The 21699-nt window shown below is 46.2% G+C and overlaps 1 protein-coding gene across 11 annotated transcripts in view; it reads right to left on the minus strand.

The window, feature by feature from the left end:
• The window catches only part of ZNF653 (zinc finger protein 653), a 228577-nt gene that overhangs the window by 77053 nt on the left and 129825 nt on the right, over window positions 1-21699 (minus strand). For 4 of the 11 annotated variants that reach the window (XM_069231908.1, XM_069231910.1, XM_069231905.1 and 1 more), the window contains one exon: window positions 48-147. In XM_069231908.1, the coding sequence (XP_069088009.1) occupies window positions 88-147 (60 nt within the window). In that variant the 3' untranslated portion in view covers window positions 48-87. Of the gene's footprint in view, window positions 1-47; window positions 151-21699 lie in introns of all 11 variants that reach the window. The other 7 variants (XM_069231906.1, XM_069231904.1, XM_069231909.1 and 4 more) reach the window with 3 other exon arrangements.

The raw sequence follows: 21699 nt of genomic DNA on the forward strand, positions 1-21699 counted from the left end.
ATCTGGTGCTAATAAAAATTTCAAAACAAAAGAAAAAGTGTACATACTGCAGCGGGGTCTCACCAGTGTGAGTTCTCCGATGCACATCTAGGTGATTCTTTCTTTTGAATGACTTCCCGCAGGTTTCACAAATGAACTCTCGAACACCTGCTTACAGGAAAAAGACAGAGAAAATTAAACACTTACTTGTACAGGTCATTAATTGCCATATCAATTGAGCAAAAACAATCAGAAGAGGCACAACTAGCACCAATTACCACAAGGTCTTAACTTTTATTATATCACCAAGAGGCAAAACTAGCACCAATTACCACAAGGTCTTAACTTTTTTTATAGCACCAAGAATCAAAGCTTATGAAGGACATCCCTTCAAGGTCCCCAACAGTTTGCTTGTCAGTAATAAAAGTGCCACCAAAGACTGACAGACTCAGGATTCTGTTGCTCAACAAGAAAAAACTTAGATTTTAGGCTCCCAGAATCATGTTCTAATTAGTCCTGACTGCATGTGAATGAATATTTTATTTGTTTACTCATTTAAAAGCATTACAAAGAAGATATAGAACAAGTTACAGGGGATGAAACCTTTTCCGAATCAAGTCCTGAAGTTGCTTTAAAACAGATAGGTCATTAGATGTAATAAAAATGCATAATAGATGTGATTATTACAACACCGACCCAGTTACAATAAATATAACTATTATTTACAGCTCATTTTAAGAAAAATTGCCTATGTGGCACAGCACAATGCCTGCGGGGCTTTTAAAACCATTAGTTATTTACGTCTCTTCTCAGCAGACTAGTTTTTGTACACAGGGCCTTGTTAGCAAGGTTATTTTACAAGCTGTGACAGCAAGAGATTCATGCTTAAGGAGGAATCAGTGAAAAGATAAATCAACTGCAACATGGGTGTAAGGAAATGCCTCCTTGGCATGGTTACCCCCTGACTTTTTGCCTTTGCTGATGCTATGTTTTGAATTGAAAGTGTGCTGAGGCCTGCTAACCAGGGCCCAGCACCAGTGTTCTTTCCCTAACCTGCACTTTTGTTTTACACAATTGGCACACCCTGGCATCCAGGTAAGTCCCTTGTAACTGGTACCCCTGGTACCAAGGGCCCTGATGCCAGGGAAGGTCTCGAAGGGCTGCAGCATATCTTATGCCACCCTGGGGATCCCTCACTCAGCACAGACACACTGCTTGCCCGCTTGTATGTGCTGGTGAGGACAAAACGAGTAAGTCGACATGGCACTCCCCTCAGGGTGCCATGCCAACCTCACACTGCCTATGCAGTATAGATAAGTCACCCCTCTAGCAGGCCTTACAGCCCTAAGGCAGGGTGCACTATACCATAGGTGAGGGCACCAGTGCATGAGCACTGTGCCCCTACAGTGTCTAAGCCAAACCTTAGACATTGTAAGTGCAGGGTAGCCATAAGAGTATATGGTCTGGGAGTCGGTCAAACACGAACTCCACAGCACCATAATGGCTACACTGAAAACTGGGAAGTTTGGTATCAAACTTCTCAGCACAATAAATGCACACTGATGCCAGTGTACATTTTATTGTGAAATACACCCCAGAGGGCACCTTAGAGGTCCCCCCTGAAACCTTAACCAACTACCCGTGTAGGCTGACTGGTTTTAGCAGCCTGCCACACTCGAGACATGTTTCTGGCCACATGGGGAGAGTGCCTTTGTCACTCTGTGGCCAGTAACAAAGCCTGCACTGGGTGGAGATGCTATCACCTCCCCCAGGCAGGAGCTGTAACACCTGGTGGTGATCCTCAAAGGCTCACCCCCTTTGTTCCAGCATCACAGGGTACTCCAGCTAGTGGAGTTGCCCGCCCCCTCTGGCCACGGCCCCACTTTTGGCGGCAAGGCCAGAGGAATTAATGAGAAAAACAAGGAGGAGTCACTGGCCAGTCAGGACAGCCCCTAAGGTGCCCTGAGCTGAAGTGACTATAACTTTTAGAAATCCTCCATCTTGCAGATGGAGGATTCCCCCAATAGGGATAGGAATGTGACCCCCTCCCCTTGGGAGGAGGCACAAAGAGGGTGTACCCACCCTCAGGGCTAGTAGCCATTGGCTACTAACCCCCCAGACCTAAAAACGCCCTTAAATTTAGTATTTAAGGGCTCCCCTGAACCTAAGAATTTAGATTCCTGCAACTTAAAGAAGAAGAGGACTGCTGAGCTGAAAAACCCTGGAGAGAAGAAGAAGACACCAACTGCTTTGGCCCCAGCCCTACCGGCCTGTCTCCCTCCTTCAGAAGAAAACTGATCCAGCGACGCTTTCCCCGGGACCAGCGACCTCTGAATCCTCAGAGGACTGCCCTGCTTCCAAAAGACCAAGAAACTCCTGAGAACAGCGGCCCTGTTCAACAAAGACTGCAACTTTGTATCCAGAGGAGCAGATTTAAAGACCCCTGCATTCCCCGCAAGAAGCGTGAGACTTGCAACACTGCACCCGGCGACCCCGACTCAACTGGTGGAGAAACAACACCTCAGGGAGGACCCTCCGGCGACTCCGAGACTGTGAGTAACCAAAGTTGTCCCCCCTGAGCCCCCACAGCGACGCCTGCAGAGGGAATCCCGAGGCTCCCCCTGACCGCAACTGCCTGACTCTGAAATCCCGACGCCTGGAAAAGACCCTGCACCCGCAGCCCCCAGGACCTAAAGGATCGGAACACCAGTGCAGGAGTGACCCCCAGGAGGCCCTCTCCCTTGCCCAGGTGGTGGCTACCCCGAGGAGCCCCCCCATTGCCTGCATCGCTGAAGAGACCCCTTGGTCTCTCATTGAAACCTATTGAAAACCCGACGCGTGTTTGCACACTGCACCCGGCCGCCCCAGTGCCGCTGAGGGTGTACTTTTTGTGTGAGCTTGTGTCCCCCCCGGTGCCCTACAAAACCCACCTGGTCTGCCCTCCGAAGACGCGGGTACTTACCTGCTGGCAGATTGGAACCGGGGCACCCCCTTCTCCATTGAAGCCTATGTGTTTTGGGCACCACTTTGAACTCTGCACCTGACCGGCCCTGAGCTGCTGGTGTGGTGACTTTGGGGTTGCTCTGAACCCCCAACGGTGGGCTACCTTGGACCCCAATTTGAACCCCGTAGGTGGTTTACTTACCTGCAAGAACTAACATTACTATACCTCCCCCAGGAACTGTGAAAATTGCACTGTGTCCACTTTTAAAATAGCTATATGTGTTTTATGTAAAAAGTATATATGCTATTGTGATTATTCAAAGTTCCTAAAGTACTTACCTGCAATACCTTTCAAATTGAAAATGTCACTTACCCAGTGTACATCTGTTCGTGGCATTAGTCGCTGCAGATTCACATGTTGAGCACAGTCCGCTGCCTGGTGTTGGGCTCGGAGTATTACGAGTTGTTTTTCTTCGAAGAAGTCTTTTTTGGTCACGGGACCGAAGGACTCCTCCCTCTTCGGCTCCATTGCGCATGGGCGTCGACTCCATCTTAGATTGTTTTCCCCGCAGAGGGTGAGGCTGGAGTTGTTTGCTATAAATAGTGCCCATGCAATGGAGTGAATACGTATGTACATAAAAAGTTTATAATAATTATTTACAAATGTACAAATGTTTAAGATTTAAGATTTACTTCTAAACGGCTACAGGCTTCCCGGGGAGGCGGGAGGGCACATGTGAATCTGCAGCGACTAATGCCACGAACAGATGTACACTGGGTAAGTGACATTTTCAGTTCGATGGCATATGTTGCTGCAGATACACATGTTGAGCATAGACTATAAAGCAGTTACCTCCCCTAAAAGAGGTGGTTTAGCCTGTAGGAGTTGAAGTAGTTTGGAATAATGTTCTTAGTACAGCTTGGCCCACTGTAGCTTGTTGTGCATTTAGTACATCTACACAGTAGTGTTTAGTAAATGTATGAGGCGTAGACCAGGTTGCAGCCTTACATATTTCGCTCATAGGAATGTTTCCTAGAAAGGCCATTGTAGCACCTTTCTTTCTGGTTGAGTGTGCCTTTGGTGTAATAGGCAATTCTCTCTTGGCTTTAAGATAGCATGTTTGAATACATCTGACTATCCATCTAGCAATGCCTTGTTTAGAGATTGGATTTCCTATGTGTGGTTTTTGAAAAGCTATGAACAGTTGTTTTGTTTTACTGATTAACTTTGTTCTGTCAATGTAGTACATTAGTGCTCTTTTGATGTCTAATGTATGTAGTGCCCTTTCAGCCACGGAATCTGGCTGTGGGAAGAACACTGGTAATTCTACTGTTTGATTTAAATGGAATGGTGAGATTACTTTTGGTAGAAATTTTGGATTTGTTCTTAGAACTATTTTATTTTTGTGTATTTGAATAAATGGTTCTTGTATGGTAAATGCCTGTATTTCACTTACTCTTCTGAGGGATGTGATTGCAATGAGAAATGCGACTTTCCACGTTAAATATTGCATTTCACAGGAATGCATGGGTTCAAAAGGTGGACCCATGAGTCTTGTTAAGACGATGTTAAGGTTCCATGAAGGAACTGGTGGTGTTCTTGGTGGTATAATTCTTTTTAGCCCTTCCATGAATGCTTTAATAACTGGTATTCTAAATAGAGACGATGAATGAGTAGTTTGTAGGTAAGCAGATATTGCTGAGAGGTGTATTTTTATAGATGAAAAAGCGAGGGTTGCTTTTTGCAAATGTAGTAAGTATCCCACTATGTCCTTTGTAGAGGCATGCAATGGTTGGATTTGATTGGTATGGCAGTAGCAAACAAATCTTTTCCACTTAGATGCATAGCAGTGTCTAGTGGAAGCTTTTCTAGCTTGTTTTATGACCTCCATACATTCTTGTGTGAGGTCTAAGTGTCCGAATTCTATGATTTCAGGAGCCAAATTGCTAGATTCAATGATGCTGGGTTTGGATGCCTGATCTGTTGTTTGTGTTGTGTTAACAGATCTGGTCTGTTGGGTAGTTTGACATGCGGTACTAGTGAAAGGTCTAGTAGAGTTGTATACCAAGGTTGTCTTGCCCATGTGGGTGCTATCAGTATGAGTTTGAGTTGGTTTTGACTCAATTTGTTTACTAGATATGGAAGGAGAGGGAGAGGGGGAAAAGCGTATGCAAATATCCCTGACCAACTCATCCATAGAGCATTGCCTTGTGATTCGCGGTGTGGGTACCTGGATGCGAAGTTTTGGCATTTTGCGTTTTCTTTTGTTGCGAACAAATCTATCTGGGGTGTTCCCCAAATTTGAAAGTAATTGTTCAGAACTTGGGGGTGAATTTCCCATTCGTGGACTTGTTGGTGATCTCGCGAAAGGTTGTCTGCTAGTTGGTTTTGGATCCCTGGAATAAATTGTGCTATTAGGCGAATGTGGTTGTGAATCGCCCACTGCCATATTTTTTGTGTTAGGAGACACAATTGTGTTGAGTGTGTTCCTCCTTGTTTGTTTAAATAATACATTGTTGTCATGTTGTATGTTTTGACAAGAATGTATTTGTGTGTTATTATGGGTTGAAAGGCTTTTAACGCTAGAAATACTGCTAACAGTTCTAGGTAATTTATATGAAATTTTGTTTGGTGTACGTCCCATTGTCCTTGAATGCTGTGGTGATTGAGGTGTGCTCCCCACCCTGTCATGGAAGCATCTGTTGTTATAACGTATTGAGGCACTGGGTCCTGAAATGTCCGCCCTTTGTTTAAATTGTTGCTGTCCCACCATAGAAGCGAGAGGTATGTTTGGCGGTCTACCAACACCAGATCTAGAAGTTGACCCTGTGCTTGTGACCATTGTGATGCTAGGCACTGTTGTAAGGGTCGCATGTGTAGTCTTGCGTTTGGGACAATGGCTATGCATGATGACATCATGCCTAGAAGTTTTAGCACAAATTTTGCTTGTATCTTTTGGTTTGGAAACATAGCACTTATTACCTTGTGGAATGCTTGAACTCTTTGTGGACTTGGAGTGGCAATTCCTTTTGATGTGTTGATGGTTGCCCCTAGATATTGTTGTGTCTGACACGGTTCGAGGTGTGACTTTGTATAGTTGATGGAGAAACCCAGTTTGTGAAGGGTTTGTATGACATATGTGGTGTTGTTTGTGCACTTTCTTACTGTGTTGGTCTTGATTAGCCAATCGTCTAGGTAAGGAAACAAATGTATTTGTTGTCTCCTGATATGTGCTGCTACTACTGCTAGACATTTTGTGAATACTCTTGGTGCAGTTGTTATTCCGAATGGCAACACCTTGAATTGGTAATGTATTCCTTTGAATACGAACCTTAGGTACTTTCTGTGAGAAGGATGTATCGGTATATGAAAGTACGCATCTTTTAGGTCTAATGTGGTCATGTAATCTTGCTGTTTGAGCAGTGGAATGATGTCTTGTAGTGTGACCATGTGAAAGTGGTCCGATATGATGTAGGTATTTAGTGTCCTGAGATCTAATATTGGTCTTAATGTTTTGTCTTTTTTTGGAATTAGAAAGTACAGGGAGTAAACTCCTGTGTTTTTTTGTTGTACTGGTACTAATTCTATTGCATCCTTTTGCAGTAGTGCTTGAACTTCTAGTCATAAAAGTTCTAAATGTTGTAGTGACATTTTGCGTGTTTTTGGAGGGATGTTTGGTGGGAATTTGTGGAATTCTATGCAATAGCCATGTTGGATTATTGCTAGTACCCAATTGTCGGTTGTAATCTGCTGCCAAGATTGGTAGAATTGGCTTAGTCTTCCCCCCACTGGTGTTGAGTGAAGGGTTTGTGTGACTTGAAAGTCACTGTTTAGGTGGAGGTGTTTTTGGAGTTTGGAATTTTCCCCTACTCCTTGGGAATTGACCCCCTCTATATGCCCTGAAACCTCCCCTTTGGAATGAACCCTGATAGGGTGTGGTTCTTGTTTGTTGGCTGGTGGTGTCTGTGGGTTGGCCACGAAACCCCCCTCTAAATGGAGTTTTTCTAAAAGAGCCTCTGCTCTGCGGGGAGTAGAGTGCGCCCATGGCTTTGGCCGTGTCTGTGTCCTTTTTAAGTTTTTCAATGGCTGTGTCCACTTCAAGGCCAAAAAGTTGTTTTTCGTTGAAGGGCATATTAAGGACAGCCTGCTGGATTTCAGGTTTGAACCCTGAAGTGCGGAGCCACGCGTGTCTCCTTATGGTGACAGCAGTGTTGACTGTTCTTGCTGCACTATCGGCTGCGTCCATTGAAGAGCGGATTTGATTGTTCGAGATCGTTTGTCCCTCTTCAACTATTTGCTGCGCCCTTTTTTGGTATTCCTGGGGAAGATGGTCTATGAGAAGTTGCATCTCATCCCAGTGTGCGCGGTCATATCGGGCTAGCAGCGCTTGAGAATTTGCGATGCGCCATTGGTTGGCTGCCTGTGATGCGACTCTTTTTCCTGCCGCATCAAATTTTCGGCTTTCTTTGTCCGGAGGTGGGGCGTCGCCAGATGTATGGGAATTTGCGCTTTTGCGAGCTGCCCTTACTACTACGGAGTCAGGTGGTAACTGCGAAGTAATAAACACTGGGTCTGTGGGTGGTGGTTTATATTTCTTATCCACCCTTGGGGTGATGGCTCTTGATTTTACGGGCTCTTCAAAAATTTGTTTTGCGTGCCGTAACATCCCTGGTAGCATTGGGAGACATTGATATTGGCTATGTGTAGCCGAGAGGGTGTTAAATAGAAAATCATCCTCTATAGGATCGGAATGCAGTTGGACATTGTGGAATTCTGCTGCCCTATCCACCAGTTGCGAGTATGAGGTACTGTCCTCTGGCGGTGACGGCTTTGTGGGGTATGAATCGGGATCATTGTCCGGCACTGGGATGTCGTATAAGTCCCAAGCGTCTTGATCCTGATTATCTTGACTTATAGTAGTTTGCGCTGGTGAGTGCATTTGTGGCGGAGTTTGTGCCGGCGATGCCTGTTGTGGTGGAGAGGGCGGAGGCGTGACTTTTTTAACCACTTTGGCTTGTGGTTGTGCGTCATCCTTGAGAAATCCGATCCTTCTTTTTCTCATTATTGGGGGAAGGGTTGATATCTTCCCTGTGTCTTGTTGGATGTACAGTCTCTTTTGTGTGTAGTCTGATTCTACACTTTGGAGCTCTTGTCCAAATCTGTGCATCTGGCCACTTATTCCTTGTTCCTCTGTGTAGGAAGGAGGTGTGGAACTTTTCGGCGCCGAGAGAGAATCTTTTTTCGGCTTCGGTACCGACTGAATTTTTGTGGCTTTCGGCAGTGTGTCTCGGTGCCGATGTTTTTCGGTGCCGGCATCTTGTTTTTGCTTCTCGGAGCCGCTATCTCGGCTCCGAGGTTGCTCCATGGCGGTCCCTCGACCGGAGTCGGGTGTCTTCGCTATGGGCGTGCCCTTTTTCGGCGCCTTCGACGGGTCGCCGGTTTTATGGGTCGAGCCATGGCCTGTTGGCAGTGGCGTCCCCTGGGCTTTTGTTTTTTCGATGGTCTTTATTTTCGACGTCTTACTCACTGTTTGTTGTTGTTGTTCGACGTCGGAGTCTCCGGATTCTGAGTCCGGAACCGAGAATGTTTCCTCTTCGTCGTCGAAACGTTGTTTTGTCGGCGTGGACGCCATTTGTAGACGCCTGGCTCTTCGGTCCCGGAGTGTTTTTCTGGACCGGAAGGCTCGACAGGCCTCACAGGTATCCTCCTTGTGCTCAGGGGACAAGCACAAGTTACAGACCAAGTGCTGATCTGTATAAGGATACTTACTGTGACATTTTGGGCAGAAACGGAACGGGGTCCGTTCCATCGGCTTCGGCGTCACACGCGGTCGGGCCGACCAGGCCCCGATGGGGGATCGAAGCTACCCCAAAGTCTTCCGATGATCGGTGTCGATGTACCTAACTATCCCGATACCGAACGGAACAACACCGACGCTTTCTTCCGAGATTCTGACTAACTTTCCGAACCGAAACACGGAGCGAAAAGGAACACGTCCGAACCCGACAGCGGAAAAAAACAATCTAAGATGGAGTCGACGCCCATGCGCAATGGAGCCGAAGAGGGAGGAGTCCTTCGGTCCCGTGACCAAAAAAGACTTCTTCGAAGAAAAACAACTTGTAATACTCCGAGCCCAACACCAGGCAGCGGACTGTGCTCAACATGTGTATCTGCAGCAACATATGCCATCGAACGAGATGTTACATGTAGAATTTGAACCTGTGGTTCTTAAAATAAACTAAGAAAAGATATTTTTCTATACAAAAACCTATTGGCCTGGAATTGGCTCTGAGTGTGTGTTCCTCATTTATTGCCTGTGTGTATGTACAACAAATGCTTAACACTACTCCTTTGATAAGCCTACTGCTCGACCACACTACCACAAAATAGAGCATTAGTATTATCTCTTTTTGCCACTATCTTACCTCTAAGGGGAACCCTTGGACTCTGTGCATACTATTCCTTACTTTGAAATAGTGCATACAGAGCCAACTTCCTACAGTGGGTGTTTGCAAGGTTAACTATTTCTGGTAGATTCATAGGCTTTAGTGTTCTCCCCTTTCTGTGTGCACCCTCCTTCCAACCAATTTCAGTGTGGACCTATGAGCACTACCAACAGTATGAAAAAGTAATCTTAAGTCTGTGCTGTTTGGCCAAACTTGCTATTGTCCAACTGGCATGCAAAACTCTCTAACAGCTTCCAACGGTATAAAAAAAGATGGACAAAAGTTATGATCAGGTGAGAAAGGTGCAAGGGTTGAAAAACTATGGCACATCAAACGCAGTAGACCCAATGTTACAGGTTAGTAAATATTTTCTTATACAGTGTTAGGCCATAAGGAATAAGTTGCCTACCTTACTTTTAACATTCTTTCTAATGGATACAGAAACTTCCACATATTACGAAGATGAAGACCTTCCATCTATTACATAGATAAAGCCCTTCGAACAAACCAGATTGAGTCAGGAACTTTTTCACTAATGAGGAACTAGCACCGCTAGCTGTTGTGTGATGCTATCCACAACTTCTCTGAACAACTCCACAGGAAGTGAATGCTCCACCACCGGCAGCATAAGTCCTGTCCAGATTTTCTGCTCCCACGGAGAGGACAGGGATAAAGAGGATGGAACCAAAAATCATAACTATAACATTCTACAGAGAGTAGATGGGAAGGAATGTATATATGTGGTATTTATATGCCACAAACGTAGCTGAAAGGCAGTGGAGAGCTGTACAGCTAGCACTTTTTTTTTGCTACAGTGGCAAAAAGGCGGGCCCAGGGCAGGGAGTTAAGGAACCAGAAAACGCAAAGGTCGGGCCCAGATTGTCTGGAATTAGCTTCCATCTTGTGGTTGGTAGAGACAAATCTCCTCAGAACGTCCATTTTATGGCTATTTTCCTTTGCCAGATCAGCTGCTAACACACTAACTTTTATATCTGCAGACCAATACCAGAGTTCAGTGGCACACAGACACATGGGAAGGGAGGCTATGCTTCCTTTCTTATTCAAGAAATGCATGCCCACGTTTAGTCCACCAAGACTTGTAACTTCTTCCCCTACATGTGAAATAGGATCATTTGCAGGGACAGTTTATAGTCCTCAGGCCCAGGAGACTGAAATGAATGTAGTGTCTAATTCGACACACTGGCAAAAGGGGCTCAGGTGAACAACCCAGCCATACTAGGAGCCATCTGTCACTAGGGTGGACTTAGGGCATCATGACTGGGACGGCTCACTTCAGAAATGTTGGCTGCAATCATTAACCACTAAAGCTTCAACTTAACACATCTACATCAATCAGGCCTTAAAGACTCAGTACTGCTGAGCTAGCTGTGAGTCTATGAGGGAAAAGAGTCTGACAATATCCTGTATGTGAAGTAAATGCTTCTGCAGGGGGAAGGCCCGCAACTGACAAGTATTCAGAACCATCCGGCATACCGAAGGTGCTGTGTTGGGACGAAACTGAATTCTTCATTCTTGACTAAAAGATTGTGTAATGTGTGACTGTTAGCAAAGGGTTCCGGACGTGCGCTCACCGGAGAAGAAAATTAGATACTTACCTGTATCTTTACTTCTTCAGTATTGGAATCTTTCATAGATTCACATGCTTGAATCGTTCCGCCATCGTCGAGATGGGAGCCCCGGGTATATTTAACCACGTAGTATTAACATAGGTTTAAACCTCAGGCCTCTCAGTTTAACACTCTATCAGAATCATTTTAAGTAAAAAGACCAAACTTCAGGGTCCACCAATCAGGCAACACCTCCATTTAGAACCTTCCTGAGAGAAGCTCCAGCACCTCAGATTTTCTAAGCACAAGTGGGTATAAGATGTAAAATAGAAAAGAGAGATGAAGGTGAGCTTCTCTGGGGAGGTGGGTGGGTCGCATGTGAATCTATGAAAGATTCCAATACTGGAGAACTAAGGTTACAGGTAAGTAACTAATTTTCTTACTCCAGTATTGGAACTTTCATAGTTTCACATGCTTTAATCAGAGTAGTAAGCAGTATTGATGCACATTGTAGTACGCATCTGTCTTGTTCAATACATACATTAATAGCATGTTAAAATACACCGATACATAGAAAAAAATTCTAAACCTTATAGGCAACCCTGTAATGAGAATTTAGCATGCATTTCAAACGTCTTTGTTATAGGCAATGTGGACACCTGAAATTAGGATGGTGGGATGAAAGATGTAGCTCACCTTCACTGGAAAAGATTCCAGAGGACTGCTTATCCCACCATTACATCTCCTAGAGATACTGCTTCCAAGCAGTAATGTCTAGTAAACGTATGGCAGGTCTTCCAAGTTGTTGCTCTACAAATGTCTTGAAGCGGTACTTACAGCCCTAAGGCAGGGTGCACTATACCACAGGTGAGGGCATATGTGCATGAGTACTATGCCCCTACAGTGTCTAAGCAAAAGCTTAGACATTGTAAGTGCAGGGTAGCCATAAGAGTATATGGTCTGGGAGTCGGTCAAACACGAACTCCACAGCACCATAATGGCTACACTGAAAACTGGGAAGTTTGGTATCAAACTTCTCAGCACAATAAATGCACACTGATGCCAGTGTACATTGTATTGTGAAATACACCCCAGAGGGCACCTTAGAGGTGCCCCCTGAAACCTTAACCAACTACCCGTGTAGGCTGACTGGTTTTAGCAGCCTGCCACACTCGAGACATGTTGCTGGCCACATGGGGAGAGTGCCTTTGTCACTCTGTGGCCAGTAACAAAGCCTGCACTGGGTGGAGATGCTATCACCTCACCCAGGCAGGAGCTGTAACACCTGGTGGTGAGCCTCAAAGGCTCACCCCTTTTATTACAGCGCCCCAGGGCATCCCAGCTAGTGGAGATGCCCGCCCCTCTGGCCACTGCCCCCACTTCTGGCGGCAAGGCTGGAGGAGATAATGAGAAAAACAAGGAGAAGTAACCCACCAGTCAGGACAGCCCCTAAGGTGTCCTGAGCTGAGGTGACGCCTGCCTTGAGAAATCCTCCATCTTGAGTTTGGAGGATTCCTCCAACAGGATTAGGGATGTACCCCCCTCCCCACAGGGAGGAGGCACAAAGAGGGTGTAGCCAAATTCAAGGACAGTAGCCATTAGCTACTGCCCTCCCAGACCTAAACACACCCCTAAATTCAGTATTCAGGGGCTCCCCAGATCCCAGGAAATCAGATTCCTGCACCTGAAGAAAGAAGAAGGACTGCTGACCTACAAGCCTGCAGAGAAGGAGGAAGCGACAACTGCTTTGGCCCCAGCCCTACCGGCCTGTCTCCAACTTCGAAAACCTGCAACCAGCGACGCATCCAACAGGGACAAGCGATCTCTGAAGCCTCAGAGGACTGCCCTGGACTATAGGACCAAGAAACTCCTGTGATCAGTGGGCCTGTTCAAAACCAGCTACTTCTTTGCAACAAAGAAGCAACTTCCAAAGACTTCACGTTTCCCGCCGGAAGCGTGAGACTCTACACTCTGCACCCGACACCCCCAGCTCAACCTGCAGAAAAGCAACACATCAGGGAGGACTCCCCGGCGACTGCGAGCCCGTGATTAACCAGAGACGACCCCCCTGAGCCCCCACAGCGACGCCTGCAGAGAGAATCCAGAGGCTCCCCCGACCGCGACTGCCTGTAACAAGGGACCCGACGCCTGGAACCAACACTGCACCCGCAGCCCCCAGGACCTGAAGGAACCGAACTTCGACGCAGGAGTGACCCCCAGGCGACCCTCTGCCTTGCCCAGGTGGTGGCTGTCCCGAGAATCCCCCCCAGTGCCTGCCTGCACCGCTAGAGTGACCCCCGGGTCCCTCCATTGAAACCTATACAAAACCCGATGCCTGCTTTGCACACTGCACCCGGCCGTCCGTGCAGCTGAGGGTATGTTTTGTGTGCCTACTTGTGTCCCCCCAGTGCTCTACAAAAAACCCCTGGTCTGCCCCCCGAGGGCGCAGGTACTTACCTGCTGGCAGACTGGAACCGGAGCACCCCTGTTCTCCATAGGTGCCTATGTGTTTTGGGAACCTCTTTGACCTCAGCCCCTGACCGGCCCTAGGCTGCTGGTGTGGTAACTTTGGGGTTGCCTTGAACGGTGGGCTGCCTATGCCCCAGGACTGAGACTTGTAAGTGTTTTACTTACCTCCTAATCTAACCTTTACTTACCTCCGCCAGGAACTGTTGATTTTTGCACTGTGTCCACTTTGAAAATAGCTTATTGCCATTTTTACAAAGACTGTACATGATACTGTTTTCATTCAAAGTTCCTAAAGTATCTAAGTGAAGTACCTTGCATTTAAAGTGTTTAATGTAAATCTTGAACCTGTGGTTCTTAAAATAAACTAAGAAAAGATATTTTTCAATATAAAAACCTATTGGCCAGGAGTAAGTCTTTGAGTGTGTGTTCCTCATTTATTGCCTGTGTGTGTACAACAAATGCTTAACGCTACCCTTTGATAAGCCTACTGCTCGACCACACAACCACAAAACAGAGCGTTTGAATTATCTACTTTTGCCACTATCTTACCTCTAAGGGGATCCCTTGGACTCTGTGCACATTATTTCTTACTTTGAAATAGTATATACAGAGCCAGCTTCCTACAATCCCCAACAAGGGCTTGTACAGGAGTACTGAAATGTATTATTTTCTGTGTATTGATTTTGCTAAAGATAGCAGTTTCTGTTGTCTTTCCACGTGGGGCAGGCAATGGTGGATTGAGTGTCTAGTTTTGCCACTAGAAAAGTGATGGTTGAGGTTTGGATTTTTCCCAGTTGATAGTCAGGCCTAAGCTGCTGAGCAAGCCAATGCACTTCCTTGTTGACCTGCGTGCTGCCGCATAGGTGTCTACTTTTACTAGCCAGTCGTCTAAGTATGGGAATACTTGATGTTTTCTCCTCCCGAGAAAAGCAGCAATAGGAGCTAGGCACTTGGTGAATATTCTGGGAGCTGACTTTAGGCCAAATGGAAGGACTCCGGCTATCATGAATCTCAGGTATTGACTGTGGGCTGCGTGAATGGGGATGTGGAAATACGCATCCTTTAGGTCTAGGGTAGACATAAAGGGGGTTATTCCAACTTTGGAGGAAGTGGTAATCCATCCCAAAAGTGACGGTAAAGTGACGGATATACCACCAGCCGTATTACGAGTCCATTATATCCTATGGAACTCGTAATACGGCTGGTGGTAAATCCGTCACATTTGGGACGGATTACCACCTCCTCCAAAGTTGGAATAACCCCCAAAGTCTCCGTGCTTCAACCGCACAAGGACGTCCTGCAGGGTGATCATGCGGTGAGACTGTTTTCTCAAGTAGGTGTTTAATTCTCTGAGATCGAGGATCGGTCACCAGTCCTTCCACTTCTTGCGAATGAGAATGTATCTGGAGTAGAAACCTTTTCCTCGCTATGATGGAGGCATCCTTTCTATTGCGCCCTTGAGGAGCGTTTTGTTGATTTCTGATTTGTTGATTGTTCTGGATACTTCGGGGAAGTTCTGCGAGGAGGATTGGGAGGAGGCATTTGGACAAACTCTAGTGTGTCTCCACCCTTTAACAGCTGTAAGACCTACTTGTCCAATGTTATGGTTTGCCATTGCTGGAAAAATGAAGATATCTTTCCGCCTAGAATTGTGGGAAAAGGTTGGGGTTAGCCGGAGCCTTGGACACATCATGCTCTGCGAGCCAAGTCTTTGGTTGGACGAGCTGCCCGTCCCCTGGAGGCAGACCTGCTATACGCTGCTTGTGACGGCTGTCTTTGGGTGTAATGTTGACGAAATTGCTGAGAGGAGGAAGGAAACTACGGATATCTGAATTGCTGGTAGCCTTCCCTATATGAAGGCATTCCACGCCCTCTTGTGGCTCGAAAGGAAGGCCTCCGAAACTAGAGTTTCCCCAAATATCTTGCTGTGTCAAAGTTAATCGACTACAATGCCCCGTAAATATGCTTGCCAAACAGTGCTTGACCATCAAAAGGAAGATCCAGAATCTTATTCTGCACTTCCGGACGGAATGATGTGGCATTTAACCAACTTTGCCTTCATAGGACAGCCGAACCTGGAAGCTGACAAAACGCAGTAGTGGCTATGTCCATTGCACAATCTATTATCTCCGCCGATGTGCGTCCTCCCTCATGCAATGTCTTTTTAGCTGCTGATTTAATGCCCTCCGGCAACTGATCAAGATATGGGGCAATGTCTGCCCATAATTGTCTATCATATCTGTCTAACACTGCCAGGGAGTTAGCCGCTCTTATAGTGAGACTAGACATTGATAAAAAAAACCTTACTGATTTTGTCTAATCATCTGCCCTCTTTGTTGGTACAGAAATTGAGGCAGAGGGATTTTTGAATCTTCTCTGTGCTGCTTGTGTTACCACCGAATCTGGATGGGGGTGACCAGTCAAGCATGCTGGGGCATCTTTCGGTGCTTTGTACTTCTTATCCAAGCGAGGAAGTACTGCTGTGGCTGTAGCAGGGTTTTGCATAACCTTCAAACCCTTCTCCCATATGTAACTGAACAGTGGTATGGAGCGTACTGACTTCTGGAATGGTTCTTTAAAATCATATAGAAAGCAATCAGTTTGCGTGAATGGCATTGGAAGTGCAAAACGCATAAGCTGCTCTTTCCAAAAGATTATGGAATCCTCCGATATCCACTGGAGGTGAATCTACTTTTGGATGAGAAGGAGAAGGAGGAGCTGGAATAACATATTCATCTCACTCCGACTGGTTGTCGAGGAGCTCACCTTCCTCCTGTTCTCCCTCCAAAATGTCAGTGTCATGTGGAATGGTCATATCCGGTGTGGCCACATTTGCTAGTGGTAGAGTGGTTGGCCTCTGACGTGGGGTGGTTACCCTTGAAACAGGCGATGAAGGAGGTTGTGACTGCACCAGTTCTAGAGTCAGAAAGCGCCTACTGTAGTCAGCTAGCATCGCTTTGAGATCAGATAGTAATGAGCTTGGCATATACACATCCTCCTGATATGGCTGCGTAGTACTTTGGATCATAAGTTTCGCCATAACCCTCATCACCATCCTGATACTTTACGTTCAACTGTGAGGGGCTGTGTGCTGTCCCAAATGGTCCCTCATCATCCGAGCAGTCATCACCCTCCAAAAGATGTACTTGAATTAGAGGGGTTATCTTACTCGGAGAAGTATGCTCTGGAATAATTCTTGCTGTTTCATGATCTGCAGATTTTTTTCCCTCGTCGAAGGAGTCGTAAACGCCTTCATCAACGGTGTAGTCGTCGATGTTGTCTGCATGGAAATTTTAACGTTGACAGCTTCAAGGTGGGAGCTACCGTCAACCGGGTAATCGATGATTAAGACAGCAATGAGGAGACCGTGGTCACTGACGATGATGACGTGTAGGTCTTCGTCGATGATGATGTCGTCCTCGTGGACGGTGGAAAGCTCGTTGTCGACGATGTCGTCATCAGAGCGATATTAATGTAGAAACCACCATCTACGGTGAAATGGCACTCATCGCTGTCGCCAACGGTATTGTTTTTGCCAATGGTCTGTCAATCGTAAGAGCAGAAGAGGGCCTTTTAAAAGGTTCAGCAGACTTAGATGGAGGCACAGAAGATGATTTTCTAGGTCTTTCGGAACTGCTGACATGTCCTCGTTCCCCTTTTTTGGAGAATTTGTGAGGTGATGAAGAAGGGCTGCGGCCTTTGTAAGACTGTGAGGTGGTCCTTTTGTGGGCCTTTCTTGGCTGCTCTGAGGAAGATCTTGAATGAGATCTAGGTCTCTTAGATGACTCTCTGGAAGATGTGGAGGAATCATGGTTTAAACCTATGTTAATACTACTTGGTTAAATATACCGGGGGCTCCCATCTCAATGACGGGGAATGATTCAAGGATGTGAATCTATGAAAGTTCCAATACTGGAGTAATCTGCTTTATATTGCCAGTCATCTAGGTAAGGATAAACACGAATGCCCTGCTGTTAAGGTGGACAACAACAAGTAACATCACCTTTGTGAGCACTCAGCGTCTGAGGACTGTCCAAAAGGAAGTACTTCAAATAGGTGATGCAAGTACCTCACAATAAAGCGGAGAAAATGTCTGTTTTATGGACATACTGGTATACGAAAATAAGCATTCTGCAAATCCAGCTGGACTACCAATCCTGAAACTGAATGACAGACCGTCAATCAATCAGGATTTGTAAAACGAGGCCTATCACCCGACAGGTTATAAAAGTGCTTGCAGGTCCCAGAGAAAGCACTGAAAATGATGGAAAAGCAAAGAGAAGGCACTCAAAAAAGTGGGGAATTGACAGTCATTTTTCATTTCTTTCGTTCCATGAGGAACCCGAGGTCTAAAACTGGCCACAGTCCTCTGCCATGATATGGATTTAGGAATTTCATCACTTCCAATCCCTCTAAGACGACGGACCTAATTATACTGTGCCATAGATAGAAGGGAAGAGATCTCTTTCATTAAGATGTTTGCAGGGGTGGGGGCTGGTAAAATCGAAAGGACAGGTGGATTTTTTTTTTTTTTATGAATGGCAGAGAACAACCTGAGGACCCTCTTGCCCAACATTATCATTTGCCACTACAACGTAACCTTGCCCCTACTCATGTCTCATGGTGTGGGACCAATGAATCTAACAGGCCTCGTAGGCAGCTGTAGGGTGCTGCCCCTTGTCTTAGTCTCTACCCCTTAGATGGCTGATATGTAAACAGCTGCTGCTGTTGTAACCTTGTCTGCATTTGCATGAGGCCAAATTAATGGCTGTTTCAATAGCATTTACTCAACTGACAAGGGAATCTCCCGGTTGGGAAAGACAAGTCAAACAAATTGGACTGCTCTCTACCTTTTTTTCCTAGCCCCAATGAAGCAAATGCTCTGTCACTGAAAAGTCAAACTGTGTATCTAGCAGTTCAGGATGTACAGGTACAGAAAGGCCTGTGATCTTCATCCAAGAATGTCTTTTGAGGACCACCAATGAGGTCATAGTACGAGAACTGGAGCATATCCTTCCCAAACCTGATAGTGTGCATACTGTTCTGATACAGTCAGTGTAGGAAGTTGGCTCTGTATGTGCTATTTCAAAGTAAGGAATAGCATGCACAGAGACCAAGGGTTCCCCTTAGAGGTAAAAATAGTGGTAAAAATAGATAATACTAATGCTCTATTTTGTGGTAGTGTGGTCGAGCAGTAGGCTTATCCAAGGAGTAGTGTTAAGCATTTGTTGTACATACACATAGACAATAAATGAGGTACACACACTCAGAGACAAATCCAGCCAATAGGTTTTGTATAGAAAAATATCTTTTCTTAGTTTATTTTAAGAACCACAGGTTCAAATTTAACATGTAATATCTTGTTTGAAAGGTATTGCAGGTAAGTACATTAGGAACTTTGAATCATTTCAATTGCATGTATACTTTTCAAGTTATTCACAAATAGCTACTTTAAAAGTGGACACAGTGCAATTTTCACAGTTCCTGGGGGAGGTAAGTTTTTGTTAGTTTTACCAGGTAAGTAAGACACTTACAGGGTTCAGTTCTTGGCCCAAGATAGCCCACCGTTGGGGGTTCAGAGCAACCCCAAAGTCACCACACCAGCAGCTCAGGGCCGGTCAGGTGCAGAGTCCAAAGTGGTGCCCAAAACGCATAGGCTTCAATGGAGAGAAGGGGGTGCCCCGGTTCCGGTCTGCTTGCAGGTAAGTACCCGCGTCTTCGGAGGGCAGACCAGGGGGGTTTTGTAGGGCACCGGGGGGGACACAAGCCCACACAGAAATTTCACCCTCAGCAGCGCGGGGGCGGCCGGGTGCAGTGTAGAAACAAGCGTCGGGTTTTCAATGTTAGTCTATGAGAGATCAAGGGATCTCTTCAGCGCTGCAGGCAGGCAAGGGGGGACTTCCTCGGGGAAACCTCCACTTGGGCAAGGGAGAGGGACTCCTGGGGGTCACTTCTGCAGTGAAAGTCCGGTCCTTCAGGTCCTGGGGGCTGCGGGTGCAGGGTCTTTTCCAGGCGTCGGGACTTAGGTTTCAGAGAGTCGCGGTCAGGGGAAGCCTCGGGATTCCCTCTGCAGGCGGCGCTGTGGGGGCTCAGGGGGGACAGGTTTTGGTACTCACAGTCGTAGAGTAGTCCGGGGGTCCTCCCTGAGGTGTTGGTTCTCCACCAGCCGAGTCGGGGTCGCCGGGTGCAGTGTTGCAAGTCTCACGCTTCTTGCGGGGAGTTGCAGGGTTCTTTAAAGCTGCTTCTTGAAACAAAGTTGCAGGCTTTTTGGAGCAGGTCCGCTGTCCTCGGGAGTTTCTTGTCGTCGTCGAAGCAGGGCAGTCCTCAGAGGATTCAGAGGTCGCTGGTCCCTTTGGAAGGCGTCGCTGGAGCAGAGTTCTTTGGAAGGCAGGAGACAGGCCGGTGAGTTTCAGGGGGCACCTCTAAGGTGCCCTCTGGGGTGTATTTTGCAATAAAATGTACACTGGCATCAGTGTGCATTTATTGTGCTGAGAAGTTTGATACCAAACTTCCCAGTTTTCAGTGTAGCCATTATGGTGCTGTGGAGTTCGTGTTTGACAGACTCCCAGACCATATACTCTTATGGCTACCCTGCACTTACAATGTCTAAGGTTTTGTTTAGACACTGTAGGGGTACCATGCTCATGCACTGGTACCCTCACCTATGGTATAGTGCACCCTGCCTTAGGGCTGTAAGGCCTGCTAGAGGGGTGACTGACCTATACTTGCATAGGCAGTGAGAGGCTGGCATGGCACCCTGAGGGGAGTGCCATGTCGACTTACTCGTTTTGTTCTCACTAGCACACACAAGCTGGCAAGCAGTGTGTCTGTGCTGAGTGAGAGGTCTCCAGGGTGGCATAAGACATGCTGCAGCCCTTAGAGACCTTCCCTGGCATCAGGGCCCTTGGTACTAGAAGTACCAGTTACAAGGGACTTATCTGGATGTCAGGGTCTGCCAATTGTGGATACAAAAGTACAGGTTAGGGAAAGAACACTGGTGCTGGGGCCTGGTTAGCAGGCCTCAGCACACTTTCAATTGTAAACATAGCATCAGCAAAGGCAAAAAGTCAGGGGGCAACCATGCCAAGGAGGCATTTCCTTACAGTCAGGAACAGTGTTCAACCATTTACTCAGGAAGACTGACACTGCAGGTACGACCATCTCCCAGAAGGCATGATAGTATATCACAAGGATTTGTGTAGTTCAGGAAAGCTAGAAGCAAACACAGACGATTGGGCCTATTAGATTCCATGTCTTGAGGCATGGAAGGAAAGGCACCACCCTTGGAAGTGGCAGTACAGTCCTCCTTCACCAAACTTTCAGAAAAAAGTCTTCAAGAAAGGAAAGGATGGTTTGCTGGGCCCAAGCTTTACCATCTTGATGGGTCCCCTAAACAACTTCTGACCCATGCTTCAGAGTCCTCATATTTTAGGGCACCAAGAATGGAAGGATATCCTCATACAGCAACACTTATATTTAAATCAGAGTACTATTTCCACAATGAATAATGTGACAGCCAGTTATCTGTTAAAAAACTGTTACATTTTAAGCAATAGAGTAGTGTTCAGTTGATACAAATCCTCTATATTAAGTAACAAATATTCCCAAGTATCACATGAGATTCAATGAATAGCCCACATGCAATACGTTTGGTAAAATATTCAGTGATGTATTAAAAAGCAGCACCTTTGTCTACTGATAGTAGATCTTAAAGCCACTCCACCTGCATAGGAAAAATTAACCATTATAATAGCATCTGCTCTTTCATTTGCTTCCAAAAGGAAAGTTGTGGCCACCATTATATTCCTCAGCTGGGTCTCCGGGGAGAAAACATTAAAAAAATAATAATAATATTAATAATCACACATAAGGGGTCAGGATAGAGGTATCTTGATCCCATAGGACACATGGAGGGGTCCCTGAAAAAAATTGCCCAATTTAGCTTTTTTTGGGCGATCTGCGGATCCACTATGGCGTTCAATGAAGCCCCCAGTGTAACTTTGCAGGTCCAGTACCAAATTGAAAAAATAAAAATACACCCACTCACACACCACACCCCTGCAGTGCAGATCAAAAGGTTGGGCACAGCGCGAGGTTGGGTGTATGCAGTGGGTGTTGGCCACAGGCCAGATCCTGCAGCCATCTCCTGCAGCGTACGGTCAAAGGAAGTGTGCAGCAGGGATTGTATTAATGTACAGTAATTCTAGATTACTTTATGTTAAAAAAAAAAAAATTACTGAAAAAAATCAAAGGTTACAGGGGTGTTCTAGTTAGGTTCACGTTTTACCAAGAA

This window comes from Pleurodeles waltl, chromosome 4_2, assembly GCF_031143425.1.
Source record: "Pleurodeles waltl isolate 20211129_DDA chromosome 4_2, aPleWal1.hap1.20221129, whole genome shotgun sequence".
Lineage (NCBI taxonomy): Eukaryota > Metazoa > Chordata > Amphibia > Caudata > Salamandridae > Pleurodeles > Pleurodeles waltl.